Raw genomic sequence first — 25,875 nt, forward strand, 5'->3', positions numbered from 1 at the left:
AGTTCGGGTTCACACGTGTCTATACTGCGCGGATTCGAGTGAGGTACTCGGTCTCGGAGCTCCGCAGTCATCACGTTTCAGCCATGCTGGTGCTGTTCGAGACCGCGGCGGGTTACGCCATATTTAAGGTAATGCAGAATTAGATCAGATTAGTCAGATAAGATGATGAACTTCTTCCACGTGGCGAGAGCGCCGGGGGTCAGGCCACATGGCGGACTCGGCGAAGTTTAATCACAGCAACATTCACCCTAGAAAGGCTTAATGTGTGTTATACGTGATGTCTGCACATGGGATTACCATTATATATGTGTTTACGATTATTTTGTTAAGACTGAAAAAGATCCGTATGTATTTCTAAAAGTGTTGGTTGTGTCTGATTCCTGGATTTGTATGAAATGGATATCGCAGAACAGTTACAGTGGAATTCCGTGCCAAAAAAGGTTTTGATGTGCAGATATTTTAAAATGTTTGCACCCAAGGCTCACACACGTTTCATAGCTTCAGTTAGAAAAATGTGAATCCTGGCTAAAAGTTGGGTGAATCATAGGTGAAAACATCCATGAATACACTCCCTAAGGGTCCATTCGCACTACATGTGTTAGGGCTGTGCTGCCTGTTTCAAGTGCAGCCAATATGCCTTGTCAAGGGAGATCGCCTATCGCACCATATGCACTGAATAAAGTATGGCCTTTTTTTCTTTTTCAGAGCAGTGGGATGCAAAACACAACAATTGCATCACATCCCCTTGTGCCCATGGAACTGATTGGCATGCAGCCTTGTGATGTTTCAATAAAGTTCTACAAAAAAAGTACACATTGAGATGTGTTAGGATTGGTGCATCAGCCAGCCACTGCATATTTGCCCAGCGGCTGGTGTGAATGGTTCCTAAGTGTTCCAGACGAAGCTGCATTCGTCTGGAAAAGCACATCAAACACTTCAAATAAAAGGCTAAAAGTGCTGAGGTATAAATGGAGCCTCGGCTTCTGGGCATTTTTGTAAAAGCTAAGATGTGCTCCTGGGTTTTTTTTTTTTTTAACGACGTGATCGGCCAAATTCTGTCTCAGAAATTCAGCTCTGTCGCTAAGTGATTTGTTTTCTTGCACCCCTTGAAGACTAACTACAGAATGCAACAGCTGCTGATGATCACACCAGCCATTTGTAGCTTCACAGACATGTACTGTAACCGGCTACAGCAGAAACACTGCAGATGGCTGCAAATCACCAGAGAAGTGTGTAGCTGTTACACATATGGGCAGGAAACTGCCATTTCATAGGCTGAAGTGCTTGTCGCTGGCAGAATAAAGTGCACAGGCAAAACCCTTTCTTCAGTTTTGTAGACATGGGTGAAACCTCTAATTTATTTTCTGTCTGGTGGGGAGATTTCTCTTAACTTCTGCAGCTGCGCCGTTAAGTGAGGGGAAATATTTTTGGACGGTTGTCATTGGAACAGGTGTCCCCTTACCTGTAGGAAAATGTTGCAAGAACGAGAAGAGGTTTAACTAACATTTTGGGGCTCTTCGCTTACTGTCTGTGACCAGGACAATTAGGGATGAGTCTACCTAGCTGGAACACAGACAGCAGTAAGCATTTGACTAGGGCTGCAACCAACTCAGGGGGGTGGGATTTCTATCGCCCGACCCCCGGGACATGCAGTTCTGGGCCAGTAGTTTTTTTTCCCCCCCTACATTTAGCCCTGCTTCGGGCAAACGGAGCTAAATGTACAGTGGGGAGCCGTTTTGTACAAGTGATCTTCAGCGGCTATACAGCTGTCCAAGATCACTTGTAAGCAGCCCAATGCTCACTCCCTTTCCGCTTCTGTCGTTCTCTCTGGCTGCTGCCCTCATCCCCTGTCCCCAGTCGCTGGCTACCTCCCCGCCGTGGTCTTCGGGTCCCGGCATATTAGATCAGGATGGGGAGCAGAGCATGTCCATTCTCTGCTCTGTGTGAGCAATGACAGGAAAGCTGCCCTCACAGCCATCCTGTCACAGGAGAATGAGCACAGTGTTGTGCTTGAATGCCTGTGTTGGAGATGACTGGGTCAATAAAGAGAACCTGTCACCTCCAAATGCTATAACACAGGGGCTTGTTAGCTCCTGTGTGATAGCAATAAATGTAAGTGAAAAAAATGGTTACAAAAAATTATGTAAACTGTATATGTAAAAACAAAAAAAAAACAAATTAAAAATGGAAGTAGATAAAAATGTAAAAAAAAAAGAGATAAAAAATAATATAAATTAAAAATTTTACAAAGTAAATAAAAATTAAAACCAACCCTGTTGCCCCCACCATCTTCATGTGAATAGATGGTTAGGGCATTGTGTGTGAGCAATCCATGACCTTGCAGTATTCGTGCACGAAACCGCATGGATGGCCGGGAGGTCACGGAATCGCATACCACCGCCAATTGCGCTGGCAGTGCCATTATTTTCAAATGGCAACCTAGGCGCGCCAGGCAGATTGCGCGGGTTCCCCCCACAATATCGCCTGTGCAGTCACGCAAAATCGCGGTTGAAAACACCGCCCGGTGCATCACGAAAAAGGTACATGTACCTTTTTTTCTTAGCGATTGCCACGTGGATGTAACCCCATTGAAATCAATGGGGCCGTGCAGCAACCACTGTGTGCTACCGCACTTGATCGCCCAAGTCTGCACTTTCCCAAGTAATTTTTGAGAATGGAATTGCCCGCAGAAATCTGGCCCCCGCTATACTTACCTTTTGACAAACGGTCCTTCCAGTTTGCCAGTATGGGTGTATTCTGAATTTCACTTGCAAATTGCAAGCACTCGTTGGTCAGCGCAGTCACCTGACGGCGCTGATCGATGAGAAGCTCTTAGCACTGCTAAATACGGTTTTGGTAAAAATTAATTTTTTTGTATCAGGACAAGTAGATTAGCCCCCAAAAAACCCCCTTGTCCTTGGACAAGTAGGTTTTTGTTTTAACTTCCATACCCCTACAACGAATCGATTAATCTATAATGAGAATAGTTGGCAACTATTCTCATCGATTAGTTGGTTGGATACCCTAGCTCTCGTCTCCACGCTGGGAGGAGGGCACAGCAAGCAGTGTGCAGGTGCAATAGCCAGCCTGCTATTACAATTTTAAATGGCCAATAGCAGGCTGGCTTTTGCACTAGCTCACTACCTACTGTATTTTCATTCAGCTGCTGTCTGCGGAATCTTGCCACTGGCAGCTGTCATTCCCTGGCTGAGGCTATTCAAGTGCCATGCACTTAAAATACTGTTGTTGTCAGTTTTTAACTAATACTTCCTATTTTCTGTTGTGTCCCTGTAATCTTCCCAATAGGTCCTGGATGAGAGCAAGTTACAGGAAGTAGATAGTATATGGAAAGAATTTGAAACTCCAGAGAAGGCCAGTAAAGTGTAAGTTCTGCCAAGTACACTAAGTTTAATCACATCATATGCTTTTTATTTTAAGTTAAAAAAATTGCCAATTTAGTTTTGAAGAGACTTGGGTATTTAGTTGCCCAACTAAGATATAGCCCCGGGCATTGTAATTTTAACGGAATAGCACCTTTACTAAGGTCGAAATTATATGAAATGTTATATGAATTTCTTTCATCAGACATAGGAGATGAAAGACAGAGGAAGTTTTTACTCTTCGGGTTTTACTGCCATCTACAGGAGTATTGGACAGTGGCAAGCAAAAAAAAAACTGTAGACCAGCCCATAACCCCTCCCACTACCAGCATGCCTACCAGTTTTTTGCTATTGTTTTAGCAGAATAGACAATTTTTTTTTACAATTGGAGATTTCTCTTCAGTTACAGCTTTCCTGAACTGTTGTCCTCGGCCTGGCTTTTGGAGTATGTGTCTGGATCCTACTAAACTAGATGTGCAGGGATAGCCTGGAAGTGACCTTTGCCATCATTCTTTAAGTTAACTGGCTTTAATGGCATGGCTGTAGAAGCCTAGGTTATGAGGGACTCAGGCATCCAAGTCCTTTTTTTGTTTTGTTTTCCCCTACCATGCTTAAAGCTAGGAAATGTACTACTTGATGGTCTATCATTGGATATGGAAGGCATAGTGAGTCTTGGGACTTATTTCCATGGAGTTTCTACATGAGATGATTTCTCTCCTTCCTAAAGCCAGGTTTGGACCGGTATCAGTTTTGGAGACCATTGGCCCCTCACTCTTTGATTTAAGGCCATTGTACAGGTGGACCCCTATGTAGCTTTCTCTGACAATTTGATCCCATTAGACACATTTCTCTCTACTCTGACCCACAAGGTGGTGTGTCTTGTCATTGCCTATGAGAGGCAAGTGTCTGAACTTGCACTATCTCTTGCTAGGAACATTATTATTTTTTGGTTTTGCATAGGGACATGTTAAAGTTAAGGCTTATGAATTTTTTTGCCTAAGGGCTTGTTCACACCAAGCGCGGAGCAGATCCAGAGCAGAGCAGGTGCAGACCGGATCAAAACTGCGTCCAATGTATTCCTATGGTATTTTGAGCTCCAGTTCACCTAGCAGATCCAGAGCAGGTGAAAAAACTGCGGCAAACCCTATTTTACCTGCTCTAGAACGCATCAAAGACGCATGCAAGTGCCTGAAAGCCCATGTTAAACTTAAATTTATTTATTTTTTAACCAAAAACAGCCCGGAACGCATCAAAAACGCGGCACAACCCACTGCACTGCGTGTGCAGAAACCTGACCGGATCTGCTCTGCATTTGGTGTGAACAAGGCCTTAGGTAGTTTGTCTTTCATTGCAACCAGGACAGTTCTTTCATTCCTTTGTCTGGTTCAAGTTCACCAAAAGGAAATTTCCCTCTATTGTCTGAATGTGGGTCAAGTATTGGCTGAAAGAGTCTATCTCCTAGCTACTGCTTTTTTCCTTGGCTGATTTCCTTTTTGTAATCAAGGATTTACTCTGAAAGGGTGTGATGACTTTGTGTTCTACCATCTCTAGGTGGCATCATTCAAACTTATGGTCTTAAGGATCTTGTTCTTCTGTCTAGGTTTACTCTACTAGATCTGTGAGTGCTTCTTAGGCTTTTCGGTATAAAGCAACTGTTTTTCAGATTTTTATGGTTGTTCTGGTTACCCTTTCTCAAGCAAGTGATTGTTGTGGGCTCATTTTATGCCAGCTTTGGGCATAAGGTCCTTCAGCCAGTTTGAGCTGTAGGAAGTCCCTAATTTTCTGTTTTAATGGGCTTGTTAGGATTTACCCACTATGTTGACTACCCCTCAGTTGGACGGCTTTTGAATGTCCCAAAGGAAAAAAATAGGTCTGTCAATGGAAGCGATATAAAAACTTACTATAAATGTATTTTTTGTGGAGTCCATTGAGGGACACAGGCCCCACCCCACTGTGTTTTATAATCCTGGTTCTGTTTTGCTACAAAACTGAGGCATTCTGGTAGTAGGAGGTGCTATCCAGTGGTGGCCAACAGTTTTGTTTTCTTTGTTTGCCAGTGTTCATCTTTTGTAGGCGGAAATATCACCCGAAGGTTAAAGACTGTGCCGCAGAATGGACTTCAAGAAAAGGAGTTTAGAGTACAAAAATCCTATATTTGGGTACACCTTTTGTTTTGGGGCTCTTTGCATCCTAGTGCCTTTATATCATTTTATTTTTAACGATCTGTAAACACTAATGCCATAATCAGTATATTCGTCCAGCTTAAGGGTCAATCTCCATTCTAGAGTGTAGATGCAACACCAGGTTATTATAGACAGAAGTGTTAGTAGATTGTTTTTAGTAATTTGAATGCATTTCAGCATTGATTTGTTATAACCAATATGGTCCTAGGTTTTCCTCACCAAATTTTGTAGCACAGGTACATTTGTTTTGCACCAATATGAGTACATGAAATTGATAATGTTGCCAATGATGGATTATTGAATGAACTACAGTGATTAAATACAATTTCGTCACTACCACTGAGGCAACAAATAGTTACTGCACTGTTCTGAATTTTCTTTTTTTAATCTAGGGTGCACAGAGTACTGTACAGCGCTGTGGCCACATAATCCTTTGTATATGGTGTATACAAAGTCAGGGGCTACACATGCTTTCCCTTACAGTAATAGAAAAGGTTATAAAATATAAATTGTAGTGACATTACTTGTCTACCCTCCTTCCCAGACTTGTTCAGCTCTGTAATCCAGTTTTTCCATGTAAAGATGGTATTTTAGACCGTTTTTTATTTATTACATTATATAGTAACCAGTGCTAACAAGTGATTAACTCTTTCTTTTCTTTGTTATAGAGTTAAGCTCAAACACTTTGAAAAGTTTCAGGACACAACGGAAGCATTAGCTGGTAAATATTCTTTGTTGTTTTTTTTTGTTTTTTTTTAAGATTACAGTTGCCAATGATGGATTTTTGTTAACCTGAAATTTTATGATTTTACCTTTTTAACATTTCGTCACTACCACTGAGGCATTTTTTTTTCTAGCTGTGGACAAGATACTTTACATGTATGTTTCATGTCAATAATTTTTTTATTTTTTTTTGGTCTTTCTTTGCAGCGGCCACTGCTCTGGTCGAGGGCAAGCTCGGCAAAAACCTGAAAAAAGTCCTTAAAAAAATAGCTGCAAAGGAAGCACATGAGCAGCTGGCAATTGCAGATGTCAAGCTTGGAGGCGTTATCAAGGTATCAGTGTTGGTTTGAAATTCCGTTTTAAAGGTTGAGCCAGCCCCAAGGACAAGATCGCTGCTCGTTTCATACAAGTGATCAGATCACTTGTGTAAAAACGAGTGGCGGCTCCCACTGCACATTTAGCTCTGGTTGTCCGCAGCAGGGCTAAATGTACAAAAAATACTACTGGCCCGAAACCATGTCCTGGGCATCGGGCCATAGGAATTCCACACCCCTCGTCTAGAAGGCCAGCCATTGCACCTTTACCAAAGTTTCCAGGTAACGGTACCTTTACTGCTGATGTTTTACAGCTTACATTTCTGTAGATTGCAGCTTTCTGAAGTGCTTTATTTAAAGTAAATCTGTTATCTCTAAAAACTAATGCTGGCCTTAGGAATAAAACAAACCTTCAAAAGACTCCTATGGTTTAAGGGTTTCCTTTGCCCCCTGGCCTACCACCTCACACATTTTTCTTCTAACCTGTTAGGTTGCACATCATAATGATAGGACATTTAAAGAGGGGGGGAAATAGCCCCCGACACTACAGGAAATGCAATTTAAATGCGTGTGCCATTGGTTTCGTCACTTTAAAGACCATGTATATTTTATTACTATGGCCACAGTAAAAGGTTTTCAGAAAAGTGTATTTTAACATGCCAGCTGTTGATTTAAACCGTTTAAGTGTTTTCTTTTAATGCAAGAAAGCAAATATTGTGTAGGTGATGACCCACCTCTTTGATGGGTTCTTGCCTGATAGTGCTCTGCAATTTTATCTTTGCAGGAAAAAGTGAACATCAGCTGTGTACACAGTGCTATGGTAGCAGAGCTCATGAGAGGTATCCGCAACCAGATTGATGGCCTCATTACAGGGCTTTCTAGCCGGGAAATGTCTGCTATGTCACTAGGTTTGGCCCACAGGTAAATTCTCTCTTATTTTCCTACCTATTTTCATTGGTATTAAAAATTACAGTGGTCAGGCTATGATGGCAGTGCGATAAGCTTTTTTTTTTTTTTTTTAATGATGATCAACAAGGAGAGAAATAAGGAAGCTGCCATTGCTAAATTATATTTTTAGAGGTACTGGCTCTGTGGCTTTCATACTTAAATTCTGTTCTCAAAGTATTGTATTGTGCCCATGGTATGGTACTCTGCCTAAACCTATTGATGATGGCTGTGTATTTTTAAGTGGCAGTGTTGAACCCTATAAGGTTAGCTCTGTTGCCCATAGTCATGAGTCACTCCTGTTTTTACTCTACTGGACCTATTGTAAGCATGCTTTTTACAACACTGCATTTAGAACTGTGCCGCATGTCAAAATAGGCTAGTGCTCTACCTGTTTGCTTTGTCAGAAATGTAATATTTTGCATCTTACCAGACCTAGATGTGGTGGCTGATTATCTCATTGTGGTGGCTGTTTTCAAACCTGGAAACAGAGTTATCAGGTAATCAACTCATGTTTTTAGAAAGTGCAGAAAATCCCAGAACTCAGTGTCCTTGTAACTTCCTGTGTATTTAACTTAAATTTGATGATGCCTTCCAAGCTACCTTCTGTAAACTACTAAACCCTCCACCCTGTTTAAACATATGAATCGAGTCCAAATCAGGAGAGGGTCTTAGTGTGACAACCATGGTTCCTGCCATAGGTACTGTGCAGTGAATGAGCATAGCCACTATAGGACAGGAAGTGTTAATTGCAAGATTTCCATATGAAAAAGCCTGTAAACAGAAAACTAATGCAGCCAGAACATCAAAGAATTGGTAAGCTGCAATATATACAACATTTGTTTTTTGGTTCAGATATGCTTTTAGTTTTTAGATTGTTGGCTAGAATCATAAGAAAGTATACACAAACCACTATAAATTCCAATTAAAGTGGCTTCAGTTAACCTGTTAGGAAGATAGCAATGTTATGTTATTATTGTGCAGTTTTGCTTTATGTGAAATAACTCCGATGCTAATTGTGTTCATTTCCTTTTTATGCAGTCTTTCTCGATACAAACTCAAGTTCAGTCCAGACAAAGTAGATACGATGATTGTACAAGCCATATGTAAGAAAAGTTTCAATTAAGTTAAATTAACATTATTGTTGATATTGATGTAATGTAATGTCATATATTGTGACAGTAATGGTGACTTATTCCTTTAACCCAAGCTCTTCTGGATGATTTGGATAAAGAGTTGAACAATTACATAATGCGTTGCAGAGAATGGTATGGTTGGCACTTCCCCGAACTTAGCAAAATAATCACGGATAACTTGGCATACTGCAAATGTGTTCGTGCTGTTGGTAAGTTCACATCAATGCACCAAAAAAACTTGAAATTTTAATAGCTTGACCTACATTTTCTATTTAGATCTAAAACTTAAGTGTAATATGTAAGCTTGCCGTTTGAGTTCTTCTAAATACAGTTTAAAATTCTGGTCAATTTAAGGAAAAAATATTTGACCAACTTTTCTGTTATTGTTGTGGCTGCAAGCCTTTTCTGCAAACATACACTTAAAAGTTTGCTTAGTAACGGGTGCGGGGTTGGTGGTGGTATCTTTAAAAGACTATCTCAAACTAGATTTACAGATATCTCTGGCCAGTGATGATGATTTATATATAATTGCCTGATACTTCTATGAAGGCAATTTTCAGTCACTACCTCATCTGAGGCCAGAGTTGTAACCAACTACTGTACACTTGGTGGGCATATTACTGCTCCTTTGCTGTGGTGGTTTTGTTTAGGACAGATAACTGCAGATTTTGTATTAGTCTCAGGAACAGGTTATACATATCTTGCAAACTGTTGTAGCAGTGAATTTGGAGTTGTGTTCATGGCTTGCTCTTTACTAGGGTCCTTTTTTCCCCCCTTCCAATAGGTGATAGAGTGAACTTTGCTGCTTTTGATCTCTCTGAGATTCTGCCAGAGGAGGTAGAGGCTGAGGTGAAAGCGGCTTGTGAAATTTCAATGGGTACAGAAGTATCTGAGGAGGAATTTATGACCATGTTTGGGACAATTTGTAGGTGCAAAGACCAAAATGTCATGCTAACTAACCGCAGAGTTTTATTTCTGTTATGGGTCTTTGTGTTCTTGAAACATATTCATGTTTCACTGCACATATTTTGACATTTTGCATAATTTCTCAGCTGTGCAGTATGTGTCCAGCATTTGCAACATTGAAAGACTTCCAAACCGGGGCACAATTGATAGCACATGAGCACCTCTTAACCACTTGATGACCGGGCTGTTAAACCACTTTCCTGTACAGGCCATTTTTCACTACAGTGCTGCGGTAGGCAACGCTGTACTGAAATTAATTTTATACCATTTTTTTGGGGAGACACAGAGCTTTCTTTTGGTTGTATTTAATCACCACCGGGGTTTTTTTTAAACTATATAATGAAAAAAGAACCCTAAAATTTAGAAAAAAAATAAACCTGTTTTCCCTTAGTTTTAGGTTATAAAACATTTATAGCCACCCAATTTTTTGGTAAAATATAAAAGACGGGGTCACGTTGGGTAAATAGACACTAAACAAGTCGAGCTTTAAAATTGCGTGCTCCCACGAAATCACAAAAAATATAAAATAACATGCCTAAAATTGGCCACAGGCGATGCTTTAAAAGCTTTTAGTGTTCTCGGTGATTAATGGCCCTAGAATTATTGCTCTCACTGAGACGTTCGCGGCTATAGGTAACGTGCGGTGTAATTGCCGCAATCATCGTTTTTGCACGTATGCGCACCAGACACGTGCTTGCACGCGTGTATGTATGGGTTGGGACTTGAAAAAAATAATTTTTTCAGTTCTTTTTCATGTGACTTGCAACTTTAATTTTTTTCCTATTTTTGCAGTACCACGCGTTCCATTGCAAGCAATCATACTGCGGGTGGCCATTTTAAATTGCAATAGCAGGCTGGCTATTGCACCCACCCACTACCTGCTGCCAATCAGCAAATGAGGGAACTGAAGGAGAAAGTTCTCCTTTAGGTCCGCTGCTGATTGGCAGTATGCGGATGCAATAGCCAGCCTGCTATTGCAATTTAAAAAGGCCAATAGCAGGCTGGCTGTTACTCCCAGCCGCTGATGGGAGATTTGACGCCTGCTTTCTACCGTCGACGGCACGGGGGGCACCAGCAGCGGAACGGGAATGCAGAGGCACAGCAGACTCTCTTCCCCGCTGGTGTCGGCTGCAGCGATCTGAGTCCGGGCTGCCTCTGCCCGATAAAAAAACACAGACCTCTGCAGCCGACACCAGCAGGGAGGAGAGCAAAGTGGTGGCGGCGGCAGTGGATTTAACGAATCGAACCAACTAATCGATAATGAGAATAGTTGATTATAATGGGTTTAATCAATGGGTTTAATCAATTAGTAGTTGCAGCCCTATTAGATACACTCTCTGACATGCAGTAAAATGTGTCTGGTTACTTCTGGCCAGTTTGATTTAATCCTTTTGCTTTCCTTTTACATTTCTTTTTCTGCGCAGGTTATTGAGATTTCAGAGTACAGATCCCAGCTTTATGATTACCTCAAGAACAGAATGATGGCGATAGCCCCTAACCTTACTATATTAGTAGGAGAGTTAGTTGGTGCCAGACTTATTGCACATGCAGGTGAGTTTTTAATGCAAAAATCTGTATCTATTGCTTATTTGTTCCTCCTACATTTTTCTCCATAGTGTCGCAATTCAGTCTGCCTGGTAGATTATCGCTTGTATTTTGCTATAGTGTGATGGCTGTTTTTTGGCACTACTTTACCTGATCTCACTTTTATTTAGAGCCTCAATCCTTTTCTTCTAATTAAGCACATTCTAAATAAGTTAATGTCGTTTTTTTTAAGTAATACAATTACACTCTGAAATTTCTCTAGTTAATCTCAGACTGTTAAATAGAGATATTTAAGGGCCTCTTTAGACCTCTCCAGTGCAGGGTGTTGCTACAATGCACATTACATGCGTTTTGTCATTAACATCCCAATTTTCCATCGCAAGCAGTGTCTAGCAACGCACTACCACGTGTTGTGGTGTCTTGCATCGGGGAAAATGGTGCACGTGCAATTTTTGGTTCATTCTGGTGTATTGGAAGCTGATTCATTCGAATGGACTGCCTAGACGCAGCACACGTTAACGTACAGGTCTGAATGGGCCCTTTAAAAAAAAAAATGTAAGTTCTGAAATTGTCTAAATTACCTAAACATATCTGTTCTCTTTTAAGGGTCCCTTTTGAATCTGGCAAAACATCCAGCTTCCACTGTGCAGATTTTGGGAGCAGAAAAAGCACTGTTCAGAGCACTGAAGACTAAACGGGACACTCCTAAATATGGTCTTATTTATCATGCTTCCCTAGTTGGACAGACTACACCAAAGAATAAGGGCAAGGTGAGTCTTGTACTGCATGGAACCATTTGTGTCCCTTTTCCTCGGCAAATCCTAAAAACATGGTTCTATTGTGTTGGCAAATATTTAACAGGCATGAAGACCTTTTTGGAAGGACTGCTTCCAAAGGACAACATATATTTTCTTTGGTTAGTGTGATGGCAGAGAACTTCAGTATCACACATTTTTCTTTCTTTGTAGCCACTTCAACGTGTAACAATATATACCTACAGTATGTACTACTAAAGCCTTCAGTAATCAAAATGGCCGTCTTTAAAGAGACTTCATATTTAGTTCCTTAGTAAAAAAAAAAGTGTACGATTCTGTGTATACCTTAAACAGAGTTCAGTAGAACCTAAGGGGGCTAGGGGTTATTTTAAAGGTTGAGAGGTACTATCTGTACTGACTATTTGACTGACGAGCACTTTAAAAAGTGAGCCTCCTGACACCATATTGCGCCCCCATACGTAAGCAGGTACTGTGTGACACTATGCTGCAGTGAGTCATGTCAAGGCCTTTTACAGTTAAACCTAAAATGAGCAGTAATGGTTGTTCGTGTTGCCTATTGACAGTTTTGAGTTGTTTTTTTGCCATTTTGTGGCTTAAAGACTTGATGTGTTTTATATCTATTTACTCAACAATCTTGTCTATGAAATTACCCGAGATTATATTTGTGTGTGCTAAAATTAAATTTAGTCTACTAGGTTTAAGAAACAGTTGCATAAATTTTGTGCAACATACACATTTGCAGCTACCGTTCTATTCTACAGGTCCTCTGCTTTTCAAAATAATTTTTTGGGGGGTTGCAAGTAACCTTCAGACCAAAAAATGGTCTGACAAAAGATTTATGTAAATTGTCAATGCATTATGAAGAAACTAACAAAGTTTTATATAGTCCTTAAATAGCTGATACATGGTAATTGCATTGTTGGCCTAAATAGACTCCCCTTTTAGATGTCTTTATTCCAACTATTACCAAGAGAACCCCATTTTCTTTTCTCTATTTTGACTATCTTGTATGTTTTTTGTGCCTTTTATCCACGGCTTATACTTTTCAGCCTTGTTCTTCAAATGTCTTGTTCATAGTGGAACATATTTCACTTTTATTTGACGTAATAAAGCAAAATGAGGAACTATTGGAGTTACCTTCACTTTCTCTGTGAACTGTTGATCAGTTCACCATTATTCTTGAGGGCCAATTTACAATGAAGTTCCAATTTGTAATGGCGTTCCAATTTATTTTTAAAAGATTCTTTATAAATATATTTGGTCGATAAAAATATTTGTTCTTGTATTAATAAAGCATACAGCAATCATCTACAAATGGAAGTAGTAAAATAGAACAGTACCATGGACACTGAAAAAAGATATATATTTAAACAATTTTTTATTGTCTGTATTGACTCTACATTGTTTTCACTTAGATATCCCGTATGCTGGCAGCCAAGGCGGCTCTTGCTATCAGATATGATGCCCTTGGAGAGGATACAAATGCTGAGCTTGGGGTAGAGACCAGAGCAAAATTGGAAATACGTCTTCGAAATCTGGAGGAGAAAGGGGTATGTATTCTAGAAGTTGTACAACTTACTGCCTGGTCTGTGATGATGACTAATTACTATTGCCTGATATCTCTATGAGGGCAATATCAGTCACTACCTCATCTGAGACCTGTTCTATTTTTTCCTCGGTAAAATGTAATTCCATTAAATATATGGGTTTTCAAATCATATATTTTTATAGCCCATGATATGCCAGCGGTAAATTATAGCTGATATGCTGTAATGTTTGTCTTTTTTTTTTTTCACCTCCAGCTGAGAAGAATAAGTGGCACTGGAAAAGCACTTGCCAGGGCAGACAAATATCTACATAAAAGGTAATTTATGTTGGTGTGGTGTAGAGGCTTTGGATATGTTTTCTTTCTTTTTGTTACTTGGTACTCCTCCTTTTCTGAGGATGCTCTTGAGACTGAAGGCTATTAGACAGCCAGGAAGCCAAAAATGTACATTTAGTGTGTCTCAACCGTAAAAAAAAAAGTTTGAATGTCCATTGCCTGGCCACAAATTTGCTTTCAAACGCTTACATTTTTTCTTCTCCATTGAGACACACAGGAATTCAGAAATAGATTATACTGCCGCCTACAGGAGGTTTGCAAACAGAAATTGTAACGTAACCCCTCTACCCAGCATTCCTCAGTTTTGCTAGTGTCCTTGGAGGTTGAATATTCTTCTCTGCTGAAAAGTCAATGTGTTTTTCTAGCACCCATTTTAACATGCAAGTTAACCCCTGTGCCCTGTGTCTGGTAACATCCTTTAGTTGACCCTCATTGGCTTTCCTTGTGCTACCTTTCCATATTTTAAAAATGTATTTTATTTGTACGATTACTATGAAACTGTAACAACCTCTTCAAAGTTCGGGTGCCCATCCTATTCCAGTGGTGTTGGAAGATGGAGTCTGTGATGTAACTAATAGGAGACATTAAAGGAGAACTATTAGGAGTGATTTCCCCTCATCGTCATAGTTAGAGCCGATCTGTGACAAAGAAGCTGTCGCACATCAGCTCTATAGATCGGGAAGTGAGCAGAAACACTCTCCGATACTCCAGCGTGAGTGGAGGAACGAACAGGGGAGGGGGCGGGTACAGCTGTCTCTGCCTCTAACCCACGCAGCTGGGTGGATCTCAACAGTATTGTCGGGATCCGACCCGGCTGCAGCACTCTCAGTATATCGCACACAATAGCCCGCTATCTGAGCTTTGGGTCACGGGAGAAGGTTAGTATATGCCCTCCCGTGACCCTAAAGAGAACTATTTAGAAAAGTACTTACCCCATAGTTCTCTTTTAAGGAAACTAGTCATCCAATGTACAGATAGTTGACTGGGGTAACTGGTCTCTTCTGCAAAAGAGTTAGCAGATAGCATTTCCTGATGCATTAACCCCTTCGTGACTGACGGCGTACAGTGTACGTCGCCAGCATCGGGGCTGTTTAAACAGAGTCCCGGCGGCTATTGCCGTCGGGACTCTGTTTAAACTTGTAAAGCCGACTGTCGGCTTTACAACAGAAGCGATTCTGGCGACTTACCTGTCGCCAGATCACTTCTGTGTCCCGTAGAATTCTGGCGGATTACCTGTCGCCAGATCACTTCTGTGTCCCTTAGAATTTCCGTCTGGCTCTTGTAAGCCCCCCATGTGATAGCAGTCAAAGTAAAAAAAAAAAAAAAGTTTTTTAAAATAAATCTAATAAAAAATTTGTAAAAGTCCCGTTGAGCACGCGCGTCGCCACGTAAACACGCGTCGGGTGCGCCTACGTATGAAACGTCGAACGCGCTACACATGTTGGGTAACGCCGCGCACGCCAGAGTGAGAGCAATAATTCTAGGGCCAGTATTTTGGGGTATCTCTAAATTGATGACCTGTGGGGGCTTTTAAAGCGTCTTCTATGGACTTTTTTGGGTACTGCAGTTTTTCGCCCTTTCACGAACGCACACAATTTGAAACCTGGGCATGTTGGATATCGTTTTACCCGTGTTAACCTCGTCTTTTATATTTCATTTTAAAAAATTGGTATTTTGTGTTTTGGGGCATTTGATTAAATTTTTCACTAAATGTTGGGGTTTAATAAGGAGTTGCGCTAATATTGCGCAACATAAAAAATTGCAACTACCACCATTTTATTCTATAGTGTCTTGGCATTCAGAAAATATATAATGTTTGGGGGTTTGTCATTTTCAGGCCTAAAATGTGGAATATAACATGGGTGCAAACATTTTTTTTTAAAAAGGCCTCAGTCATGAAGGGGTTAAAAGATAAATGAGTTGGTTGCACTAAAACTTTTCCTGCCCAGTCAGTTTCAAAACAAACCTGCACTGGCCTCCTGTGTAGCTGCAGGCATTGTGGAGTTATCGCATTGAAAACATTTTAATTGTCTAAGCTAATAGGCTCCCCATTCCAGCAGTAACTTTATAACCTTACAATTTGTAACACAAAGCAGATGCTTTGGAGTTAGTAGAGAAGCAAGAACACAGTGTTGAGATCCAACTTGGATTACTTCAGTAGTTTTCTTGTAGACCATCAGTTATTACAGTGTTTGCAGCTACAGAATGAGGGCTTGTTATAAAGCTCATGCCTGTTAAGAATGTGTAAATACATGAATGCCTATAGAGTTTTAGGCCTCATTCACACACAACGCAAGCAAAATTGTATATGCGTGTATATACGTGCCTATATGCGTGCACTATATGCAATCCCAGAATGCATCACACGTAATGGAATTTTGAATGTGCTGTACGCGCGCGTAAACACGCTGCCCGGACGCATCTCTGTTCCATTCTGTTTTTGCGCAAATATACGGCTCTATGCGCGGCTGTGTGTATGGAGCCATTTATTTGCATAGGTTGCATATGGTACAATACGCACATACGGCAGTGTGAATGAGGCCTAAATGATAAAAGCTTTGATTATTAGGTGAATAGAAGTTTGTTCTTGTGCACTTTGCTCTACCTAATTTATTTTGTCTTTAGAAGATGGTCAAGCCTATGTATTACTGAAATTAATAATTGTGGTATTAACACATATATTTTTTTATTTTTTTTTAGTGAAGTGAGGACCTTTGACCCATCTGGAGATTCAACTTTGCCTTCTGTTCCCAAGAAGCGAAAGTTTGAGGAGGTGGAACCTGAAGAGCAGCCAGTTGAGGTCAAAGAGAAAAAAGCAAAGAAACCCAAAATAACAGTAATAGAAGAGGCAGAAGGCAAGTGATCATATATAGAATGATATAATGGTTAGGAATGCTTGTTTTTGGCTATATTAAATTTAGTGTCTGTTATCAGAACCGGAGGCAGTTGAGGAGACCCCAAAGAAAAAGAAGAAGAAGAAGAAGATTAAAGTGGAAGTAGAAGAGGAAGAACAAGCAGAGGAAGAGCCTACAACTAGCACAGCTGAGGTAATAGTCTAGAGGAATATGAAGATGGCCATGGATGGAATGATCTGCTAGATGACTAGGATCAAGTGTTAATGTTTAGAAAATCTTTGCAGACATTGGGGAGGCTGCCATTCTAAACCTGCTTCCGAAAATGCTCTTATCCAGTATCTTCAGTACTTTCTGATTCTTTCACCTGCAACAAGTGTCCAGATCAAGAGTTCTGACATGAAGCAATAACATTTTTTTAATGCTTGTTCCAGGTCAGTCGATGAAAGTACTGATCTTAGAGTTTTAAGCAAAATTGGGGAAACTTACCACAAAGTAATAGCTGATGCGATATCATCGACGAGGGTTGAATAGAAGGGGAACTTCCACTGGTGGGGTTTGTGTACAATCAGTTGTGCTTGTGGGAAGGTCAGGGGGAATTGAGGGTTTGGGGGGTGCTGGATGGTGGTGGAAGCCTGTGTCCGATTAGTGTATGGAAGGGGGGTGACAACGAGGGCACGAGCAAGCCAGCCCGAGACAACGAGCGGTGTGTCGGGGAGAGAGGGCGGCTGGAGGCGGGCGGGCACAGAGAGCGGAGAAGGCTGTGATAGGCGGTTGCCAGGAGATGGACGCTGCAGGCGGCGGAGCCGGGAGAGTCAGTAGGAGTGATGTGACTTCATCGCTCGAGGGTGCGAGCAGGGGCGACGAGCGCTGAGTCTCGGGGAGAAAGCAAGTGTGGGCAGGTGAACGTTGATGCGGCTACGCGTTTCGAAGAGCCAGGTCTTCTTTTCCAAGCCTCATCGTCCGGCTTGGAAAAGAAGACCTGGCTCTTCGAAACGGGGCCAGCCGTCCTCTCTCCCCCTGATACACCGCTCGTTGTCTCGGGCTGGCTTGCTCGAGCGTTGGGAGTCCCAACACTCCCATCAGCGATCCTTTGCTTGACACCTCGGGCTCGGGCACATTCCTAGAAGCTGCACACCTAGTGTGAACAAAACCCATACCCAATCACCCTCGTGGTAGCGCTGTCTCAGGGGACTGCAATCCCAATTTTTCACTGATCTTAGAGTTGACTTCTAAGAAATAAGCATTTTCAAAAAACCAGTAATGACAGCCCCATATTTTTGTTATCACAGGTACCCTTTAAATGAATGCTAGCTTTATTTTCTCCATTTGAAAATTGGTTTCAGGAGACTTTCCAGCATGTTTGAAAATCTGACTAAACCTGCCCCTTAGTACACGTTCACACCTTCATTTTCTGTGAACGTATGCATCAAAACCGTGCCATTACTATTAATGACACCCCAAACATGGCTGGGAAAATGTGCATTTATTCCCGTGCACATTAAACGCACGCAGGCGCTTCGTGAAAAATAGGTGGTACACCTATAGCAAAATCTGCCACATAAGCTTCTGCAACACACCTTGAAATCAGTGGGCCACATGCAGGAAATGTGAATGCGTTCACGGAACACAAAGCTGCTTGCATTGTATGTTATGCGTATGTAACATTAATTTTGTTTCAAGTGATACTGAGGTTTGTTGTATCATATAATACGTGGCTTGTCTGAATATCTGCTTATATTTAGTCTTCCACATTGATGGTGTACTTGTTTGACTTTTAGCCATTATATTTATACTTAATTCATACACTGCTTCCTTTTAACAGCCTTCCAAAAAGAAGAAGAAGAAAAAGAAAGTGAAACAAGAGGAGGAAGATTAAGAATGATTGGACTATTATTTTTTTTATGAACTGCTATCAGTATATTTAGTGCTGGAAAAGACCCTGGGGTGGGTTTAAAGGCACTTTTCTAAATGTCTTCATTCATGCTAAAAAATTATGGCACGGATTTCTAAAAATTCAGTCTAGATGTAACAAATACCTCGGTTATTTTTATAGCTATCCTTCTGATTGGATATTTGTTCTTGTGGATTGCAACACAAGTGCTGCAATCTTCAAAATTAATTTTGTGTTTGAACATTTCTGATTTTGTGTAAGACCATGTCCTCACAAAATATACTTTTTCTAACCGTTTTCTGTTTGCGCTCTTTGCTTAACACAGTTCTACCTTAGATGGGTGCACTTTTTGTGCATGTTTATTTACTTTCAGCATTAAGCTTCTAGAATTTTGTTCAGCACCTTTTATTTGAGTGTATACCTTTTGTCAAGGTAGAATTTTTAATTTCATCAGATTTGTGTTTTTTTGTCTATGGTGCAACACAAGTTAGTCTTCTGTGACCAGTGAAATCAAATACCTGATCACCTTTTACCTGGTAAGCTGAGGTGTGTGTGTATATATGCATAGTTGGCCCACTAAGGGGCTGCAAATGCCAGGTTCCTGGCTGTGTACTTTTAAGTCAAAATTCCATATCACTATACTATTCCAAGTCACCGAAAAAGATAGCATTGATGACAAAACTTCAGTATAATAGCCGGAGAACTAGAATTCTCTAAAGGAGAGTTCAGTATTGGCAACCTCCATGAGGCCCAACATGTTTTTTCAGATCCTTAGGGCCCCACTTTTATATATACAATGTATAATTGAGACTTTATCTCCAGGGTTTACAGCAAATGTGAATTGATACAAATTTCACTGCAATAGCTTTTAGTGTGCATCTATACATTCTCACACATTAAAATCAGATGCTTCCAATATGCATTCCTTTTTAGATGGATATATCATTAATGTTCCTTTTAGAATTGATCATTTATTTCCTTCTGGATGGTACTGTGACCTCATATATTCTGAAATCATAGCCAAAGGCTTTTTTTTTTTTTTTATAAAGGGAGTTATTGGTATGCATTTCATTCTCGTTCATTGAAGGACACAGGAATTTAGAGACTTTTGGTTTATACTGCCACCTACAGGGGAATTTGCACACTGGCAAACTAGGGGTGCACATATACCAGTTTTTCTGTATCAAGTACTGATATTTTTTCCGGTACATACCGATACCGGAGTTCCCGTTAACATCTTGCCGCCCGCCCGTTGTAAAAAACCGGACGGCACTGCAGCATTGGTGGGTTGCCCTCTCCAGGCGGCATTTTTTTCTGCTCGCACGCGCCCCCTAGCGGGCGCGCACTGACAGCAAAGACCCGGCCAATGCAAAACACCCGTTACCGGGTGTTTCACATATAGACGATCAGCGGCTCCATAGCCCGCCGATCGTCTATGTGCTCGTTTTTTCGACCCCCCCCTATATAATAGCAATAACAATAAGTGCAAAAAAAAATATATAAATAAAAAAAAAGTTGCATATAAAGAAGTAAAATAAAAGCCACATATAAAAAAAAGTTTAAAAAAAACCCAAAATGTTTAACTCCCCAACATTTACGCAGAAAATGGCCTGGATGGGAAGGGGGTTTAACACCGCGGATGTCAACTGGTTAAGGAAGCCAGGCACCGTGTAATGACTCGCAGGGCGTCGTGTAAAGCCTCGCAACCCGGCTTCCCGATTAGCAGGGAAGCAGTCTCCATGCTTCTCGTCACTATTTGATGAGAAAGCATGGAGCCAGCTTTCTGGCCAATCAGAAAGCTGGGTGCCTTCTAATGATGCAGCACCTGGCTTCCTGATTGGCCTGGGAAGCTGGCTCCATGCTACCTGGTGACCAGGGTGCATAAAGCTGGCTTCCCAGCCAGAGAGGCGGGCACTGTCATTACATGCTGCCCATTTCCTGATTGGCCAGGAAGCCGGCACCATGCTCTCGTCACAAGTGACCCTGACTACACTAGACTGACAATTGTGGGGTTAGCCTGGAATGCAACCTTTGCGCACTTGCCTAGTTGGTCACATAGGTTGAAAAAAAGACACATGTCCATAGAGTTCAACCTATGGAGATATGACAAAAAAAAAGCCTAAACGGAACGCTATGCCCACAATTAACCACTTGATCCAGAGGAAGGCATTGTTCAATTTGCTCCAACGGGAAAAAAAATTCCTTCCTGATCCCATAAGGCAATCAGATATTCCCTGGATCAACAATCTCTGATGCTTGATGCACTGGGCTCTGCATTGTGGTGGTTTCAAGGCCTGAGTGTACTGAGAGCACTTTCCGGACCCTAAGTGTGACGTCTCTGAAGACTCACTTTGAGTAGGCCATGCTGGCTGAGCACCGGGAGCTTCCTTGTTACTAGGTCCACTGGGTTGCATCTAAAATTCAGTTGGTCTACTGCAGATAGGATCGATGCTGATGTCATCCGCTGAGTGTCACATTTGTGCTTTCTCTGCCCGGCATTGAGAAAGCACCTTCTTGCCATTGCTCCTGATTGCAAGTGACGCATGAATCTATCCTCCATTCGTCTGCTGCCTGCCTACATTGACCAGGTCACCTCCAGAACCCTAAATTACTATTACCAACAGCTGTTTTGTGGGTATTCAGGGCCTAACCTTGTGGTGCAACATGTCAAATCTAGACTCAAGGGGAACAATCCTGCAATACTAGGTGCCTCCAATTCACACTCCTCTAACCCTTTTGGCGCTGCTGCAGTGAGCCCACTAAAGGGCTTCCCTGCAGAATTCTAATCCAAGATACCTGTGGCATTAGCAGCTTCTGAGCCTTCCCTCGTGGAGACTCTTGATTTTTAGTTTCTTATCCTTAATGGACATTGCTGCATCTGAGGAGTTGCGGGCTGTTGCAATTACTCCTAGATTTACAGAGATTTACCGTCTTGGTGGCAGCCAGGCTACCTCAACTGGAAACACCTAGACATGGGAGAGTGAACCCTTCACCAAAGGTGTTCCAGGATCTGTTGTGGGGGGGCACACCCCTGAAACTCCTTCCTCTTATGCTCCTTAGGAGTGCATTTCAGTGATGCTCATAACACAGGACTGGTCAAGGTGGATGTGATACTCCAACCTGATCAGGTATCTTCTATCCCTGGGAATGGTTTACTATCCTTCATGGTCAGTGGCTTAAATGGCTCAGCTGTTGTAGCCCAGGTTCTGGGGGACAGAGGTATCTCAGAACTAGTGATTCCCATGATGGCAAGGGCTGTAAAGTCTACTTCCTGCAAGATCTACCATTGCACATGGAAAGCATGCTTTGATTGGTGCAAGGCAAGAAAATGTCACTTCAGGAAATTCTATGTCGGAAACATCCTGGCTTTTCTGCAAATGGGCCTGGATCAGCATTTGGCCTTGAATATAAATTGTCAGATCTCAGCACTTGCAAGCTTGTTCTGAAAACTGCTAACCTTCCATTCTTTGAGACATTTGTACAGGTTGTCTTTAATGTGGCTCCCTGTATGCACTCCTCCGTGACTTTGGAATCTGAATTTGTTTTCGGTACGTAAAAAAAAGAAAACCTTTTGAACCAATTGGTCATTTTCTCCTTTTCTTGCCGTCACCTTTGCAAGGCAAGTGTCTTAGAGGCCTTATCCTGTAAAGAGCCTTTTCTGGTCTTGCACAAGCCTAGAACTTCTTACCTCAGGTAGCTTCAACATTTTACCTCAAACAGGACATTCTTCCGTCCATCTGTCTGGCCCCATTTCATAAGGAGATCTCTTCCCATTGCTTGGATGTAGTTTGTCTACCTCTGTTATAGTTTCTATTAGGAAGACTTGACTGTCATTCCTGATGATCCATATACATGGGACCCCTTCTCATTCTGCCATTTCTCTGTCTCATAGACAGATCATCATTCAAACTTGTGATCCTAAGGGTTGGGGTTACATCCTTTTCATGTCCAAGTGCCTTATGGCATCAAGGTTCAAATTTGCAAGGCTACTGCCTTGCCTACTGTTCACATGTTCTCCAGTTTTACTCTGTGAATGTCCAGGCCACATGATGGCCCCTTTTAAGCTGCAGGCAGTCCTTAGCTTTGCTGTTTGGACTGTTTGTGGAAATTCCTACAATCTATATTCCTGTGTCCAGTTAAAGGAGAACTATGGGGTCAGTGTTTTTCCCCATAGTTCTCCTTAGGGTAACGGGAGGACACAAACTAGCATCCTCCCGTTACCCTAAGCTCAGTAATCCCATCATCTACGCCGGAGCGGATCCCGACGTAGATGATGGGATCCGCCCAGCTGCATGAGTGACAGCTGGCTCTGCCTATCTAGAGGCAGAGCCAGCTGTACCCGCCCCCTCCCCCGTCCGTTCCGCCAGTCAGCGCTGGCAGATCGGAGAGGCGAATCCAGCCCCTCCCCCTGTCACGGCAGAGAGCCGTGACAGGATCGAGAGGCGAGCAAACCCGGTATGTGTTCGCTCACCTCCCGATCTACTGAGCCGACCTGTGACAGTCTCATTGTCACAGGTCGGCTCAAACTATGAGGTGAGTGAAAAGCACTCACCTCATAGTTCTCCTTTTTAATGAGAAAATTGGATTTTTGTTCTTAACGTAAAATCCAGTTCTTAGAGTTTTAGTTGCGAAGGTTGAATAGGTTTTCAGTTGGTACTACTAAGTGCAGAAGGGAATTCCACATTTTTACTGTTCTGGCAGTAAAAGCCCTTACGCAGTCTAAGGTTAATGTCTTGTCCAAGTGCCGTGTCTCATCTTCAGAGAACTTAGTTTAAATAGTTAATTCCTTATACTGCAGTTCCCATTGATGAGTTTGTACATTGCAATTAGATCTCCCCTTAGGTGCCTCTTTTTAAAGTTTAATTTATGTGGCCAATCTTCAAAACTCCGGCCCTCCATCTCCCTTATGTTGCCCTTCTCTGAACTCCTAGTTCAAAGACATCCTTGCTGAGGATTGGTGACCAAAACTGAACTGCATACTCAAGATTAGGGTTGGGCTCGATGTTTGAGCCGAACGTGAGTTCGACCTGAACATCGGCAGTTCATGTGTTCATAGAACACACGAACTGTTAGAGCACCCCGCACAAGGCACTGTACCTTGTGAGCCCTGATTGGCTAAACCACAGGTGCAAGACTGTCCAATCAGGGCACAGAACTGAGCTATGATTGGGCAAAGTGATGACTGCTCAATCATGGCTCACCTGGTACAACTGTAAACAGTTGGGCGGTGCTAGCTGTCACTGCTAGCTCCGGCCAAATGTTTATCAGCATCTGTGAAAATGCCATTCTGCGGCGGGTGTTCGTCGCAGTGGACAGGACAGCCGTCGGCGTTTTTTAAAAATCATTCTTCAAATAAAGGATTTTTTTCAATAGTGTGTGCTCTTTTGTAAAACTTTTTATTTAACCCTTTAGTGAATGGGTAGGGGTACCCCATACTCATTCACAAGGGAGGGGGGCAGCAACTGGCTGCCCCTTAAAGGGATACCCTGATGTGAATAAGCCCCCGGCCGCACCCTCACAACCAACGCCTCAGGGCTTGTGGGGAAGAGGCTCTTATGCCCATCGGCACAGTGACACGGTGCTTTTCCAGGGGCGACTCTGAAAAAGCACCCTCCCAGTGGGGGTCAAGGGTCTGTTATAGAATTTTAGGGGGATCCTATGTTTCCTGCCCCCATTTTGGGAGTGGGGTTCCTCAAAATTCCTACAAGACCTTAAGGAACCCCCATACTTTTTTTTTTTTCGTGGGGTCCTTCCTAACATTCCTACCAGACTTAAAGGGTCTGGTATTGTTTGAGAGGGAGAACCGCACACTAAAGAAGAAAACTTTTTTTTCTTTACAAATATCAGTTTTGCTGCAGCATTTTCTATACATTGTACAGATCTGCCACTTTACAGGCAGTTTAAATAGACCCCCCATTCATGAAGTTTTTTTACTACGGCCGGCCCGGAGGTGGTTAAAGGAATTTTTTATTTCACTTTAAGCGATGTTAAAATTACTGCTACTTTTAAAAAGTAATTTTCATTGATGCATGTCCCCCAATCCCCATTCACTTTTTATGGACAATAACTCGCATATAAGCCTTCAAAAAAGGGGACAATTGATTTTGAAAGTTCTACCCCCATAGACTTGCATTGAGTTCGAATTCGAACTTTTCCCATGTTCGAAAGTTTGAATTCGAACTGAACACGGGGGCACTCAAGATGTGGCGGAACCAATGTTTATCCCTTGCAATAATCTTTTAATGCAGGATAGTATCTTGTCTCACTTTGTTAGCCTTTAGCTTGGCATTGCATGCTATTTCTTATATAAGGACCCCAGATCTTTCTCCACCCCTGGCATTCCCAGCGGATCATCTCCTAAGGAATAGCATGTTGGCTTCCAAGTTCAAAAAAGGTTCCATCAAACTTTCTCTATGATCATGGTCTTGGTGTAGGTTTTAAATAGGATTGCCTTGGAGTGTGTGTAATAAATAAATATATATATATATATATTGTCCACGAACCCAAGAGGGGAGGTGTTCACATAATTACATAATGACATAATGACATAATTACAGAAGTGAGCAGGATAGTGGCTTTAGGGTGGAGTTGCTTTTGGAGGGAGATTTTTGCTGGTATGTGGTGGACAAGGGGATGCAGAGGCAAACTGGATGAAAAGGTGCAGCAGTGAGCAGTAGATCAGAAGTGCAGGGAGTCTGGTGGAATAGTGGTGCAGAAGCAAGAGGTGAACAGTGGCTTTAGGGGGTTTCCTTTTTAGAGGGAGAATTTTGCTGGTGAGTGAGGGACAAGAAAACGGTGGATGAGGGGAATACAGAGTTGGTGGGGGAGCTAAAATGGCACATGATTGGATACATTTTTGGTGGAATAACTTTGATGGTATGAAAAAAAATGTGTTTTAATGGGGTGGCCCTGACGGCTTTGGTGAGAGTCCCTCTGAAGCTGTCTGGGCTGCAGAATGAAAAACTTGAATTCATACTATCAGCAAGCAGCTCCTGCTTTCAGCCTGTATGCTGTCAGTGCAGCTTTGCAGGGAACTGCAGTCACTACTGCAGGAATGATTCCACTCCCTAGTCTCTGTTCTTGCATACAGAGAGACCTGCAAAGTTGCACACTAATGACAAAATTTGAAAACATGAATTTCTTGCTAATGGTATGAACAGGGCTTGAAAAATCCACTCGTCTGTGACGAGAGGACGGTGGAGCCCGACGAGCAGCTTGCCGGCCGGCCGTTGTAATTACACGGCTGGCCGGGAGCGTTACATTCAAGCAATCGGGCCTC

At 42.0% G+C, this 25,875-nt stretch overlaps 1 protein-coding gene across 1 annotated transcript; it reads left to right on the forward strand.

Annotated features, from left to right (window-relative positions):
* Positions 1-18,874, forward strand: NOP58 (NOP58 ribonucleoprotein). The gene is made up of 15 exons (XM_018554013.1): positions 1-128; positions 3,307-3,383; positions 6,232-6,284; positions 6,494-6,618; positions 7,385-7,521; positions 8,587-8,651; positions 8,756-8,890; positions 9,466-9,609; positions 11,067-11,198; positions 11,799-11,962; positions 13,384-13,518; positions 13,771-13,832; positions 16,551-16,705; positions 16,785-16,897; positions 18,528-18,874. Exons 1-15 carry the CDS (start codon positions 84-86, stop codon positions 18,579-18,581), a joined length of 1,596 nt encoding a protein of 531 aa, XP_018409515.1. The 5' UTR covers positions 1-83; the 3' UTR covers positions 18,582-18,874.
* The last annotated feature ends 7,001 nt before the right edge of the window (positions 18,875-25,875 follow it).

This window comes from Nanorana parkeri, unplaced genomic scaffold (assembly GCF_000935625.1).
Source record: "Nanorana parkeri isolate BGI_ZX_2015 unplaced genomic scaffold, ASM93562v1 scaffold139, whole genome shotgun sequence".
In the NCBI taxonomy this organism is placed as follows: Eukaryota; Metazoa; Chordata; class Amphibia; order Anura; family Dicroglossidae; genus Nanorana; species Nanorana parkeri.

Bases quoted from the DNA above. Each gene is read 5' to 3' on its own strand.
- NOP58 (XM_018554013.1), top strand. From the start codon at position 84: ATGCTGGTGCTGTTCGAGACCGCGGCGGGTTACGCCATATTTAAG. The intron at 7,522-8,586 runs GTAAATTCTCTC...CTTTTTATGCAG, and splicing joins TCACTAGGTTTGGCCCACAG to TCTTTCTCGATACAAACTCA. The intron at 13,833-16,550 runs GTAATTTATGTT...ATTTTTTTTTAG, and splicing joins GACAAATATCTACATAAAAG to TGAAGTGAGGACCTTTGACC.